The sequence below is a fragment of the Mixophyes fleayi genome, chromosome 4 (assembly GCF_038048845.1).
Source record: "Mixophyes fleayi isolate aMixFle1 chromosome 4, aMixFle1.hap1, whole genome shotgun sequence".
NCBI classification, from domain to species: domain Eukaryota; kingdom Metazoa; phylum Chordata; class Amphibia; order Anura; family Limnodynastidae; genus Mixophyes; species Mixophyes fleayi.
The window spans coordinates 60,791,221-60,805,998 of NC_134405.1; the positions used below are offsets into that span (position 1 = coordinate 60,791,221).

A 14,778-nucleotide genomic window follows, 5' to 3' on the forward strand; every position below is an offset into this window, starting at 1 on the left:
ACGTGTTACGTCACTATCTCCCCTCCTCACCGCTCCAAAATTCTCCATCACCTCTGAAAGGGCTGAGGACAACTCTGCTCCAGTTTTGAGCAGTGCTGCATTTAATGTAATAAGTAAATTATTACATATGGCGCCACCGTGCTCCATAACCGGAGCCCTAAATAAGTCCTATTTACTATCAAAATGTCACGGGCACTAGGAGTCTTTGCCCAGGATATCACCAGATGATGTTCTTACCAGAGTAATATAGCTGGTACTATGGTCCTCTGGTAGTTGAAAGCTGTCTTCCATTCGTCACCGGACCTGATTCGAATTAAATTATAGGCACCACGAAGATCCAACTTGGTAAAGATCCGGGCTCCCTTGATACGATCAAATAACTCAGTAATTAATGGAATGGGATACCGATTTTTGATAGTTATGGCGTTAAGTCCATGGAAATCTATACAAGGACATAATGACCCATCCTTCTTTTTTACGAAGAAAAACCCTGCTCCAGCGGGAGAGGTAGAAGGTCGAATAAATCCTCGCTGGAGATTCTCTTTGATGTACTCAGATGTGGCTTGAGTTTCAGGTAACGAAAGTGGATACACACGACCCCTGGTAGGAGTCTTGCCAGGTTGAAGATCAATCGGACAGTCCCACGAACGATGAGGAGGAAGACGTTCAGACTGAATTTTATCAAATACATCGGCAAAAGAAGCATACTGAGGAGGAAGTCCCGGTGAACAAGGTGAAATGGAGGATTGCTGTATCTTGAGAGGAACGACTTGAGAGAGGCAACGATGATGACATTCAGGGCCCCAAGACGTAACTTGAGGAGTGTGCCAGTCAATCTGGGGAGAATGACGTTGAAGCCATGGAAGGCCTAATACAATCGGACTGGTAGTAACAGGAAGAATTAAAAATGAAATTTCTTCCTGGTGTAATACACCAATTTGAAGGGTTACTGGAGACATACTCTGGGTGATGATACCATTAATAATGCGTGATCCATCGATAGCAGTCACAGTAATAGGTATTTTCAAAGTAATCACTGGTAGGGACCATTGATTCACGAGGGATTTAGAAATAAAATTTCCTGCAGCTCCAGAGTCAATAAGTGCTTGGGACATGAAAGATTTGGTAGCAAAGGAAACCGTAACATCAAAAGCACAAACTTTTAATTTCGTAGAACATGGAGTGGTAGCACAGTGGCCTAGTGGTTAGCACGTCTGCCTCACAGCACTGGGCTCATGAGTTTGATTCCTGACCATGGCCTTATCTGTGTGGAGTTTGTATGTTCTCCCTGTGTTTGCGTGGGTTTCCTCCGGGTGCTCTGGTTTCCTCCCACACTCCAAAAACATACTGGTAGGTTAATTGGCTGCAATCAAAAATTTACCCTAGTCTCTCCCTCTCTGTCTGTCTGTGAGTGTGTGTCTATAGTAGGGAATTTAGACTGTAAGCTCCAATGGGGCAGGGACTGATGTGAATGAGTTCTCTGTACAGCGCTGCGGAATTAGTGGCGCTATATAAATAAATGATGATGATGATGATGATGATGAGGGACCCTAACTTCACCTCTCCAGAACTGGTTAGGACCTGGCATTTCCCGATTTTTTTAGGGCATGAATTGAGCATATGAGTAGAATCAGCACAATAGATACAAAGTCTATTTTTTACTCTTCGGTCCCTCTCCTCTGAAGTTAATTTGGAGCGACCTAACTCCATAGGTATCACCGGAGATGAAACTTGGTGAACTTGAGGACTTAAGCGAAGAGGTGCTTTAAATGAAGTTGTTTTTTCAGACTCTCTTTCACGAAATCTCATGTCTACACGATGGCAAAGAGAAATCAAATCTTCTAGAGAAGTAGGTAATTCTTGAGTAGTCAGTGCATCTTTAATTTTATCGGAAAGCCCCTGCCAGAAGGCGGCAATTAAAGCTTCAGTGTTCCAATGAAGTTCAGAGGCTAATATCCGAAATTGAATGACGTACTGGGCTACCGTACGAGAACCCTGACGTAGACGGAGGATGCTGGATGCAGCGGAAATAACACGACCAGGTTCATCAAATACACTTCGAAACGTGGAAATAAATTTGGCACTATCTTGTAATAATGGATCATTTCTTTCCCACAGAGGGGAAGCCCATGCGAGAGCTTGTCCAGAAAACAAGGAAATGAGATAGGCCACTCTGGAACGATGAGTAGAGAAATTGTGAGGTTGAAGCTCAAAATGAACTGAGCATTGATTTAGAAAACCCCTGCATGTTTTGGGGTCTCCATCATATTTTGAAGGAGTAGGCAGGTGTAGCGTGGAAGCAGTAGACACCTGGGATGGCACTGGGGAAACGGAGGAAGGCACAGGAGCATCAACAGTAGCTGTGATATTTTGCGCAGACGTTCTTTGGGAGGCTAATGCCTGGCAACATTGCAGCAGTTGTTTTGGCGAACATCCTGTTGTTCAATACGGGTAACCAGATACTGCAGCATCTCTTTAGCTCTAGGTTCCGCTCCTGGGTCTGTCATGGCCTGATCTTACTGTCACGGGCACTAGGAGTCTTTGCCCCAGGATATCACCAGATGATGTTCTTACCAGAGTAATATAGCTGGTACTATGGTCCTCTGGTAGCAGGGTGACAACGGAACAGGAGAATTAGCAGATGGTGAGAGAATGCTCAAGGAAAGTCTATGACTAGCAGCAACTGGTAAAGACTTAGATGTATGTACACGAGGAACCAGATGGACAAGTAAACCTGAGGAGAGTCAGTGGTCTGCGTACAGCAAGTTGTACCACTGCTATAGTGAGGCGGAATGTCCAGGAGTAGAGAGGAGGTAGTGAAAGTCAGTGGTCTGCGTATAACAAGTTGTACCACTGTCTATAGTGAAGGAATGGAATCCAGGTGCAAGTAGGTAACGGGAAAGTCAGTGGTCTGCGTACAGCAAGTTGTACCACTGCTTAAGTGAGAGGATACTTGAAACTGGTGCCAATGGGAAACAGGAGTCAGTGGTCTGCGTCAGCAAGTTGTACCACTGCTATATATATGTGAGGAGGGACACGAGGAGATGAATGGAATGCAGAGGGTACACGGGGCACACGGAACTTGATCCCACGATGATATCCACAATACAATAATAACTGACAAGCGCTGCTTTGAAGTATACAAAGTCACTATAGAGATCCAGGTAATAGGAAACAAAGTCAATAGTAACAATAGCTTCAGTAGATGAAAGACTCCGGAGATGAACACAACACAGTCCAGACGGATATGCAATACAATAGCATACACGATGAACACAGGAGAGTTGAGGCGGACTGGAATCCGGCAGCAGTAGCAGATAGGAATCAGCTGAGTGCAGACACGATGAACACAGGAGAGTTGAAGTGGTCTGGAAACCACAATCGTAGTAGACAGGAATCAGCTGGAGCTGAATACACGAGGAAACACAGGAACACCTTCAGAGGCTCATGGGGAATGAGACTCCAAGATCAGGCAACTAGGTAATGATCACAGGTGGTTTAAATAGGGAGGGTTGCCTGATCATCCAATCAATTAAAAGCAACAGGTACTGAAGGGTTCATAAGGGCTGCACATGCGCAGACCCTCAGGATGGCGGACGGCCACGGTTCCTGAACACAGGAGAAATGGCACTCACAGTCCGGTGAGTGACACAAAATCATACAGTGTGTGGGCACCGTCAGAGTGCTTTGCCTACATGCTGACAACCTGGTCATTATGGCTGAAGCCTTTCCTGCACACTAGCTATAGGAGAAGACTTGCTCTACAGACACCATCTTACCATACTGTTATCGGCCACCACATAAAGCTCAATATACTTCTGAGACTTCCACATGTCGATTTCCATTTTCTGTTGGATTTAGATAAAACATGATTGTGAGTGAATAATATCCAGCAATCAGACTCTGCACTTAGCTGTAATTAATATTGTGACAGATTTAAATGAAAAAACAAACAATATTTTGTGTCTCACACGTAAATAATAATTATGTTCTCTGCTCAAAATTCTCCAAGGTTGCAAAGTATAATTAGTATTTTTTTTTATTATTATTATTGGTGGGAATCTATGAACATAAAATACAATCTGTAAATATCCTATATCTTATGTAAACTGATTCAAAATATTTGCTTGTTCCTGGGCGTAGATGGTATTTAACTCCGTTGTTCCTGTTTGTTGTCTGTAGTGGAACCAAATAACGCCTGTTGGGAGAAGGACTTGAGGGAGTTTGATGAGGATTATTGGGAAAATACCCTTGAGCCCAGTGTCTGCTTACCATCCAGATCATTTCTCCCAGGTCTATATTATATATATGTTATACATTTATTTGATTTGGTCAAGTTTAATCTGAATTATGATTGTTCTACTTTAAGATTTAAAGATCTTCTGAGATTACCTGATCATTAGGGGTGTTTGACAACAAGGGGTGCGTTCCCTGCAGGATTACATGGTGGCTTCAGTCACTCAGGAGCCCTAACTGTGCATTTTAGGCAGATTTGCCCCTCTCACTGTTCCTAAGAATGCAAAAGTCTTTCTACCTAAAATTCCTGCAATGAAACTTATTGACAGAAAATGGGGCTCGGCAAATCATTACTAAATATCTTTTATAAAAGGTCATAAAAATTTGAGAATTATTCTTATGGAATATATTGTGCGGTTGTGATATACTTTCTATTTACTATTTTGGTTAGACTGTTATTATTATTACCTTTGGGTGATATTGTTGCACCTATAAGAAATATCCAGAGATCTACTGAGGGAGAGAACTATCTAGACATCCACCATTCACATTGTCCATAGTTATAGAGCTGCTCGCGGACTGTTTACCTTCTGTCTCACCTTAGCAGCGGTATTAGGACGTGACATCTTCTGGGTACTGGCCTCTTCCCAATCTGTACCTATCACACCACAGGTTCTAGCTGTCTCCTCCTCTTCCTCATACACAGCATGTTCCCCAATGTCTGCCAGGTCCAGGGGTTCAATCAGCAAACTGCGCCCTTGTGTCTGAATTATCCCACATCAAAAACAGCAAGTATACTCACTTACTATACTTATACCTGGCTTTGCCATTACGCATACTTGCCCACACTCCCAGAATGTCAGGCAGACTCCTGAATTCCGGGTAGATCTCCCAGACCCCCAGAGAACAGGCCATTCTCCCACATCCTGCCCACTTCCTAGGATGGGAGTCTCAATGACACTATATGTGCTGAATCGCGTCATTTTGGCCCCGCCCCTGTGCAAAATGACAATTTTGCGTTGTTGTATCATGGGGGTGGAGGCAAAATAAATGTGTTTTACTGTGCCCCGCCCCCCTGTGCCCTCTCACTTCATCCCCCTTCATCTCCCGGAGGGCAATGCTGAAAAGTTGGAAAGTATGAGTTTATAGAGGAAATGGACTATTTCCATATTATTCCAGCATTAAATTATTATTATTTTTATTATTATTATTTGGATAAATCAAAATGTACAGTAGACCATGGTAGGAGCTATGCAATAGAGTTAGCATAAATATTATTTAACAAGTTTAATATACTAATCAGATATTTTCTTTGATTACTTTAGCACAAGTTACTTTGAGTTACATTTATGCCATTTAGACCATATTAACAACAACAAAGAAACTAAAACTAACAATTGAACTAAAGTACACGTTAAACTACATATACCACAACTGAAACCTTCTTAAATTTGTAACAAATATTAGAGACATTTTGTGTTACCCTTAAAAAAAAACAAATCAGTAATATAAAAAATATCAGCGTGGTAGTCAGAATAATCTAATCTAATAATAATAATATATAAAAGAGAAAATTTGTCCTTCTGTCCTTCTGTCTGTCTTTCTATACAAATCCACATTTTTCAAGCGAAGATCATGAAATTTTGCATACGAGTGTATTAAAACATGACGGAGGCAACTAAAAAAATTTGAAATTGAAATTCATTACGGGGTGGGGGTGGCGAGAGGGGTAACACCTAAAAATCATCGAAAACGACCATAACTCTGGAATGTCTGGAACAATTTACACCAAACCTGGTACACATATGACTTACAGTCTGACAACAAATATTGTGGGGGCAAGACACCCCTAGCACTCCTAAGGGTGGGGGTGGCGAGGGGGGTAACACATAAAAATCATCCAAAACAACCATAACGACCGTAACGACCTCTCTCTCTCTCATTTTCACTTTTCACCTTCTACTGGTCCAATTTTAACATGATATTTACATGTATGTTTAATATTTAGATTGATTTTTGTAAATAAACATTCTTTAAATCCAGGGCAACGCCGGGTATTCTGCTAGTGATTAATAAAACATAGTAAATGTACCAGATGTGTTGAAGTCTAATCATGTGATAAAGCCATTGTCACGGGCACTAGGAGTCTTTACCCAGGGATCACCAGGTGATGGGCTTACCAGAGCAGTATAGATGGTAGTATGGTACTCTGGTAGCGGGGTGATCACGGAACAGGAGACAGCAGATGATAGAGATGCTCGTGGAAAGTCTATGACTAGCAGCACTGGTAATATATAGGTAGTAGTACACGAGGAACTGAATGGACAAAGGAAACGTGAGGGTAGTCAGTGGTCTGCGGCAGCAAGTTGTACCACTGCTATAGTGAGGAGGAATGTCCAGCAGCAACGAGGAGGTGATGGGAGTCAGCGGTCTGCGTTTAGCAAGTTGTACCGCTGCTATGTGTAAGGATACTGGAACAGGTGACTCAGGAAACAGGGAACAGTGGTCTGCCTCTAGCAAGTTGTACCACTGAATATATATGTGAGGAGGAGCACGGGGAGAGAATGCAATACAGGGAATACACGGGCACACTGAACTTGATCCCACGATGATATGCACAATATAGTAATGACTGAACAGCACTGCACAATAATACAAAGTCACAGGAACTATCCGGGCAAAAGATAACACAGTCAATGATGGCAATAGTCTCAGCGGATAGTAAACTCCAGAGGAGAACAACTCAGTCCAGCAAGATATGCAATACACCAGCAGAGTCAATGAGAAGTATGCATACCGTGGTTCAGGAGAGCAGGCTGTCAGACAGGAGTGCAGAGATACCTGAACGGCTGAAGGCCGGCAGGATGCGAAGTCCCAGGAGGGTGGAAGCGGTAATCAAGTAGGTGCAGCGCACAGGTAGGTAGACCAGCAGGGATAGCAACAAATACTCAGGAAGCAGTAGTATGTAGAACTGGACTCCTGGAGAACCCTGAAGAGTAGAGATGGTCTAGACAAGATGAAAGCAGCGAGGCGTAGATCCGATGCAGACTGGCGAGTTGACACCAGCAGGAACACTGAGAAGCACGGAGAGCGGATCAGCTGCTGCAGACACGAGTAGAACCGAGGGGTAGCAGCAAGCAGGACTCTGCAGGTACACAGAGGTAGCGGATAGAAATCAGCAGGTGCAGTCACGATGAAACACGGGAGAGTAGAGCTGAGCTGGAACTGTTGAGCACGGAGAGCAGCAGATAGGAATCAGCTGGTGCAGTCTCGATGAAACACGGGAGAGTTGAAGTGAGCTGAAGACTGTAGTGCACGGAGGCAGCGGATAGGAATCAGCTAATACAGTCACGATGAAACACAGGAGAGTTGAAGTGAGCTGAAGACTGTAGTGCACGGAGGCAGCGGATAGGAATCAGCTAATACAGTCACGATGAAGCACAGGAGAGTTGAAGTGGTCTGGAAACCACAGGAGAGTTGAAGTGGTCTGGAAACCACAGGAATCAGCTGAGCTGAATACATGAGGACACACAGGAACACCTTCAGAGGCTCATGGGGAATGAGACTCCAAGATCAGGCAACGAGGTATGGAACTCAGGTGCTTTAAATTAACTAAAAGGAACAGGTACTGAAGGTTTGAAAGGGCTGCGCATGCGCAGACCCTCAGGATGGTGGACGGCCACTGTTCCTAAACACACGGGAAGAAGCACTCACAGTCTGGTGAGTGACAGCCATAAATATTAGTGTATCAATCAATCATAAATAACAATAACAAATTAAAAGAGAACAGAAACAATATTATTAAAATAATAATAAATAAATATTGAGGTTAATTAAAGTTAATTAAAAGGATATTATGGACTCACCTGTAGCAATTTTAAAATACCGATTTATTACAAACAACTCCTATACATAACACAATTCATAGACCATAATCAAAGCAATTAAATGGTTCTTTCTATTTATTTTATTGTTACTAAGGGGTATATTTACTAAACTGTGGGTTTGAAAAAGTGGAGATGTTGCCTATAGCAACCAGACAGATTCTAGTTATCATTTATTTAGTACATTCTACAAAATGACAGCTAGAATCTGATTGGTTGCTATAGGCAACATCTCCACTTTTTCAAACCCGCATTTTAATAAATATACCCCTAAGGCTATTACACTGATATTTTTGGGACTTCAACACATCTGGTGCAATTACTTTGCTCTATTAACTATCTATATTTTAATATTGTTGGCTTGATACTATTTAGACCATGATATTAAACACTATATGTTGAGTGCTGCACAATTTAAAATGTGCATATTGCCTAGAAACAACGCTGGCAGCCATGTTGTGGGCTGAGCCCAGTGGCGGACCTACCATTGGTGCGGCAGGTGCCGTGCATCGGGGCCCATAGAGATAATGGGGCCCACTGCATGACAGATGCAGAGGTCCGGGGCCCTGGTTCTCTCCTCCCCGCCTCCCTGCACAGGGGCCCACAGATCGCTAGTTCTGAACTCTGACTGAGCAAATATTCATACGAATATAGGCTATTTCACTAGGAACTGCCATCACTACATAAAGCCAGGAGATAAGGTGTGACAGGATGGACCGCCTATGCCACCCTGTCTGTTGTTGCTGTAAACCGACTAAGCTTACTTTGCCACCGTTCCCTTTCGTTATCCCAAATGTGCCCTCTTACCACAGTAGGAGTGGCTTGCAAAGGCTGCCACCACTGGACTCCTATACCGGCATTAATAACCGGGTTTCTTCTGAGTAACTGACGCTGCTAGCGTATCTCATTGCTGGTGTACCTGGGCTGGTACTCCTGACCTCTTACTATGGCTCAGGGAAGCTGTGGATGGATCTCCCCTTGGCCTATCACACTGACTGGACTGCTGGGTAGCAGGCAGAGCGGTGGTACTGGAAAAGTTTGGGTCCAAACCTCAGAGACAGCCGGAGAATGGATTAGATTTTAGGTCTAATCTGCAGGTCACAGGAATACAGCAATATTGAAAAATGTTTTCAAGCCGGTCTTTGAAGCAAAATGTTTATTTGCTCTCACTGGTTAGAGGTAACAGTTATCAGGTCAGTTAAAATCAGAAGAACAATCCAAGCTAGTGCCTTTTATACAATTTAGACACAGGCTATTTTAGCATCAGGATATAACCTATTTACACAAACATGGATTTACATGCATTACAAAGCCACAAATATTTACACTTAGCTATGAAATTCTTAAAACCCTTGCTGTGATTTCCTGCATCTTATTTCAGAGGCATGATACATACTAGCAAGTCAAAAGGTCTATCTGACATGAATACCTTCTTCAGACAGTCGCAGAATACACATTCCCACAGAACAACGAAAACCCAAAACAAGCCACTTCCCCACATCACAATACACCAAAGGCTTTGTAAACAAAGGCTCATTGTATCAGATATATACATCAGACATAATCAATTTCCTCTAGAGAGGCTAAACAGAAAAAACACATTTTCTACCCTGGTCTCAGAAATAACGATTTCCTATCTCAAAATATAGACAGTATTAAAAATAAGTGCATGTGTAATTATATAAATAAGCGCCCTGCGCTATTTCCTTTAAATAAATTTATACCATAAGTTATTTATACGTGATCCAGTCACACTCCCGCATCCCTGCATCGGGGCCCACAGATCGCTAGTTCCGCCTCTGACTGAGCAAATAATTAGACGAATATTCATCACTACATAAAGCCAGGAGATAAGGCTTTGTAATCAGCAGTCAGAATGCTACCTCCTACCTCCACTTCATCCTGTCAGCGGGTAGTTTGCTCTATTAACTATCTATAATTTGGACTCTACTGGTGATGGCGCACTGAGACTAAAAGAGAGGGGGGTTGAATAGACAACTATGATATCCCTCATTTAAAGACCTGATTGATGCCTCTCTTAATAAAGAAGTGTTAGTCTTGCCTTCTGCCAACAAAAAAGATCAGAATAGATTCTTGAGATATTATCTATTATTAACAGTTGTGGAAGATAAAATGACTGCTTTACATTTGAAAGGTGTGCACATAAGTATTAAAATAAAAGGGGCAGAAAGGAGACACAAATTGAGAGAATAATGTGTTTTGTTGTCATCCTGGTTGTCATCCATCTTACCTTATCCCAGTGCAGGTGCTAATAATGGCTACTGAGTCCACGTCATCCTTCACATAGCCCTGGTAATGACAGTGATCCTGGAAGACATCAGTAGATGCAGTTGTGAAAGTATAACATCATAGCTGCCAACTATGGTAACACCGTGGTTAGCATTGCTGCCTCACAGTGCTGGGGTCATGGGTTTAATTCCAACTCGGGCCCTATCTGTGTGGAGTTGTATGGTCTCCCTATGTGTGTGATGGTTTCCTCCCCACTCTGAGGATATACTGGTAGGTTAATTGGCTTCTGACCACATTAATCTTGTGTGTGTGTAGTAGATTGTAAGTTCCATTGGCACAAGGACTGAATGATTAAATATTCTCTGTAAAGCACAATGTAATTTGTAGATTCTATTTAAATAACTAATAATAAACTGTCCCTAATTTGTTAGCTTTATAAGTTACTAGTTACTGAGGCTGAGCTTTAGAATACAATTCAGTAAACATGACAATGGGGATTATAGTGATCCAAGGTCCACCAGGACAGTTTTGTGTGCACTGTGCTTAGATACACAACTTGGCAGTAAAATGTCATCAAAAATGGCAAGTTGGTCCCTACTCATAACGGGGGCAGCCATTTTGTGGACTAAACCAACATTCAGAGCACCAATTCACTGGAACTTAGTGACCTCACTGAGGCATGAGGCACTTTGCTGCATTCTCATGAGCACAAAATGACTGCCTCCACTGTGAGATGTAATATCAGGGCGTACAGGTATACACCTCTCTGTAGTGTTATTTTATACACCTCAGCTGTAGCAGATGCCATATTTATAAATGATGCTGCCCTGGACCTTTAGGGGGGAAGGGGGCTACTCTTTTGATTATTAATTCTGTGCCCAACATTCTGTATACATCCTTCTCTGTCTTCTACCTTGGTATTGCCTTTTCTGTTCTCCTGTGATCCATCATGCGTTCCTACCTGTATCTGATCCCCAGAGCTGGTCATTACTGGCGTGTCGTCCGGCAGGTAACGAGTCTCTGTATAATTGTGTGGTATCAGGTCTCTATGGGAAACAAGCAATGGGTTAAATGCTGTGTGGATACACTGGTTGGCCAGAGACGGCTGAGGGTAGTGTTTGCCATTGCCATTGGCAGAAGCAGCTAAGTAATTAAACAATCCACTTCCAGGATTGACCTCATGTTGTGAATAGCTCCAACTGCATATATCATGCATGGTACACTCAGGTTACAGAAGTTTAAGGCACAGGGAGGTTGCATCTCTGTATCAAAGTTCTTATTGCTAAATATGGGGGTAGAAACTAGAAGCAGTTCCTTGTATAACAAGAACGTCTGTGGTCGTGGGCAGAGAGAGATCTCACACTTACTTAGTTTTTTCCAGGTGTATAACCAGTGTCTTTCCATCAAGTTGTAATTCATATTGTACCACATCTGGGTATTTGTCCTGGAGAGAAAGGAAGTATATACACGGCTTTCACATGTTATATGTTGTCAGGATTATGTTACAGAACACAAGTGAGAAAATATCTTTTCTAGAAGATATTCAGACTGTTTCATTAAATAAAGGTTCCATTATGGCAAATTAATGTTAAATGTGTAATGTGACTTCCCGTAGATTTGGTAAGATTTGTTCTATTAACGATCAGATCGCTTGACCACATATAACCAAGCTTCCCTAGCACATGAAACACTTTACACTTAAACACATATTGAACCAAAATAAGACAATACGAATTTTCTAGTCTGCCATTTCTGACTGGATAGGTCATCCACATTTGATCATTTCTGATTTCTAGCTGGCCACAAGAGAAAACAGATTTATTGATGAATTATTCCTTACATGCTAGAGAGATCACAGATTAAAGATCCTCAGAGATATTTATCTGAAATGTTTTTATATGACGGGAGTTTTACCTGGGTGTGCAGAGAATAAAGTCTTTGTGGAATGATCACTGCATATTTCTGTGCAATGGGCAGCGCATATGAGTCTGAAACAAACACGAACGTTGTCATTGCAAAAGCATGCCTAGAACTTTAAATACAAGATACTTTTGGTTTATATAGTTTCTACAATAAATATTAAAAGTAAGCACACCCGTGCCAAAGCAATACTCTAACAGCATTCACCCTAACTACAGTAGCCCAGTAAAGTACATTTACAAAAAGTACAAAGCTTTGCTATTGATTCAAAGTAGTGTATCTGCCCACCTAGCTCATCCACAGGCGTATCCCACATCCTGGTTTTTGGAATTGTCCCCAAAACATCAATGATTCTCCTTTTGCAGGATTAAGAGCTGCACGTGGTACAAACAGTAAAAATGACAACTCAATGTGCTGGATACTACCACAGTAGTACAAGGCCCTCCATTAATTTCAACATTTCTCTTTTTCTCCTAAAATACCGTTCACTTTAGCCTTATTTATGGAGAGTGAGGGAACATTGTGACTTTATTGTATGTCAGTTTTGCATGTTTAAATGTTTTTATTATATTGGTCAGAACATAAAACTTTCACATAAAAATGCACCTGGTAAAGGCAAAAGGCCTCTCATAGAAAGTATTTCTAATTATTTTAATTAGGGGAATGTCCTGAGTAGTACTGAAATTCAAGTCCTTTTGTGCTGAGGAAAATGCTGTGCTTCCCCCACAAATCAGGAACACCACCTCCAAATCTTAGTAGTTAACTGTCGCAAAAACTTTCTATAAGTTTCTATACCTCTTTTTTTATTGTAGATTTATTTTCAATGTTAAGAAGACAGATGTTAGTTGAAATTTCCTCCCTTCCTAGACTACTTCAGTGATTTTTTTTTTTTGCTAAAACATTGTTTTTGTTTTTTGTAGTGTTCGCTAGTGCATAGATTGAAAATAAAACAAAGTAAAATATTGTAGTTGGAAAACAGAAAATGGCAACTACACACAAGCATAGATTGAAGTCATTACTGGTGGCATAGGCAAACAGAGGGGGGGGGGGGTTCTAGTGCCGGGAAACCCCCTTCCCCCTCCCAGCCTGGGGTACTGTATGCTTGAGGTGGCTGGACCCTGCCCCGGACCAGCCACTTTGCAGCTTGTGTGCAGATCGTTTCTGTCTGCACTGTTCACAACCATCTCTCCCCAACAAGTATTGAAAGCAGCAAGAACAGGTAGGAGAGGGCAGGACAGTCTGTCAACTGTTCTCACACACTGAGTCAGGACTTTGTCCTGATTGTAGGGACAGTTGGGAGATATGTCTGGCTTCACACGGCTCTGCTCAAAAAGGGAGAGCTGTGTGCCCCTAACAGTAGTGCAGGCAGCATTGCCCGTGTATATGGTGGGGATAGGAAGAGTTGGAATGCAGCCAAGCACTGTCTAAAATTATAGTCACGCCCTGAAGCATGCTGGCCACGCCCACTGGTGATGTGGCATGGAAACCCCTCTCTACAAATCCTGCGTTTGCCCCTGGGTGGGGGATATGAACACCCAGACATTAACTTCATTGGCAGTTGTTCATGGAACTCAATTTTCATGCAGTTTAAAAGAAATTGGTATCAGTTATGAAAACTGTCATTTAAAAAAGCTACTACAACCAGTAGCAATTCTAACATTCTAAATGTATGCTGCTAGTTAAAGCACCAAGTTACTAAACCAATTTTCCAAAATATCACAGATTATTATACCTATTATATCAGTATTCTTTTATAATAAGGGTCCTAGAATAGATCATAACAATATGCTGGAACACCTTGCAACCAGTCAGATGTCATTGGTCTTTGCGTCATTATTAAGTAAGTACCGTATTTAGAACATTATTCTTTTTTATTTAAAACTGTTTATTAGAGGAAATGGACATCAGAAGGACAGTCATCAGTACCATTGTTACATATTTGAGACAAAATTTGAAGTAGCAAAATAAGCAAACCTGTCACAGTACAGTAGTGGGAGGTTTTATAGAAACAAGAATTCCTCAAAATGCTGGTCATGAATTCCATATTATGACCAACATTATCAGGTGCCCTTGATGACCATAGAAAGGGTGGGAGTACGTATGTCTACAGCAATCTGGTAGGAGCCACAAGAAAAATGTATCTAATAAATTGTTCTGGTATCTAGGTTTCTCCGGAATAGGGAAACAATATTTTTCGGGTTAAGTGGGACATTCAAAGATATGACATTTAAAACCAATTTTCTGACTTTTTACCAGAAATTGTTAATTTTAGGACAGGACCATCGTATTTGTGGAAAGAAACCCCTTTTGGCTACACCTACTCCAACACAAGTCTGAAACACTGACAAACAAGAAGTACCTTTTCTTAGTAATATTATTAATTCACTTTGTATAGTAACATTGTTATGTTGTACTGTGTTCTGCATACATTTGTCACTTCATAAAATTAGTGATGTACATCGCAACTTATAAAGCAGCAGAACAATAT

At 41.7% G+C, this 14,778-nt stretch overlaps 1 protein-coding gene across 1 annotated transcript in view; it reads right to left on the minus strand.

Moving 5' to 3' along the window:
• LOC142150704 (zinc metalloproteinase-disintegrin-like protein H3) overlaps positions 1 to 14,778 on the minus strand; it is a 45,561-nt gene that overhangs the window by 30,312 nt on the left and 471 nt on the right. Inside the window, exons 2-8 of the mRNA XM_075205901.1 lie at positions 12,285 to 12,358; positions 11,738 to 11,814; positions 11,332 to 11,416; positions 10,372 to 10,448; positions 5,326 to 5,356; positions 4,836 to 5,000; positions 3,780 to 3,848 (exon numbers count right to left, since the gene is read on the minus strand). Coding sequence (XP_075062002.1) covers positions 3,780 to 3,848; positions 4,836 to 5,000; positions 5,326 to 5,356; positions 10,372 to 10,448; positions 11,332 to 11,416; positions 11,738 to 11,814; positions 12,285 to 12,358 — 578 coding nt within the window. The remainder of the gene's footprint in view (positions 1 to 3,779; positions 3,849 to 4,835; positions 5,001 to 5,325; positions 5,357 to 10,371; positions 10,449 to 11,331; positions 11,417 to 11,737; positions 11,815 to 12,284; positions 12,359 to 14,778) is intronic.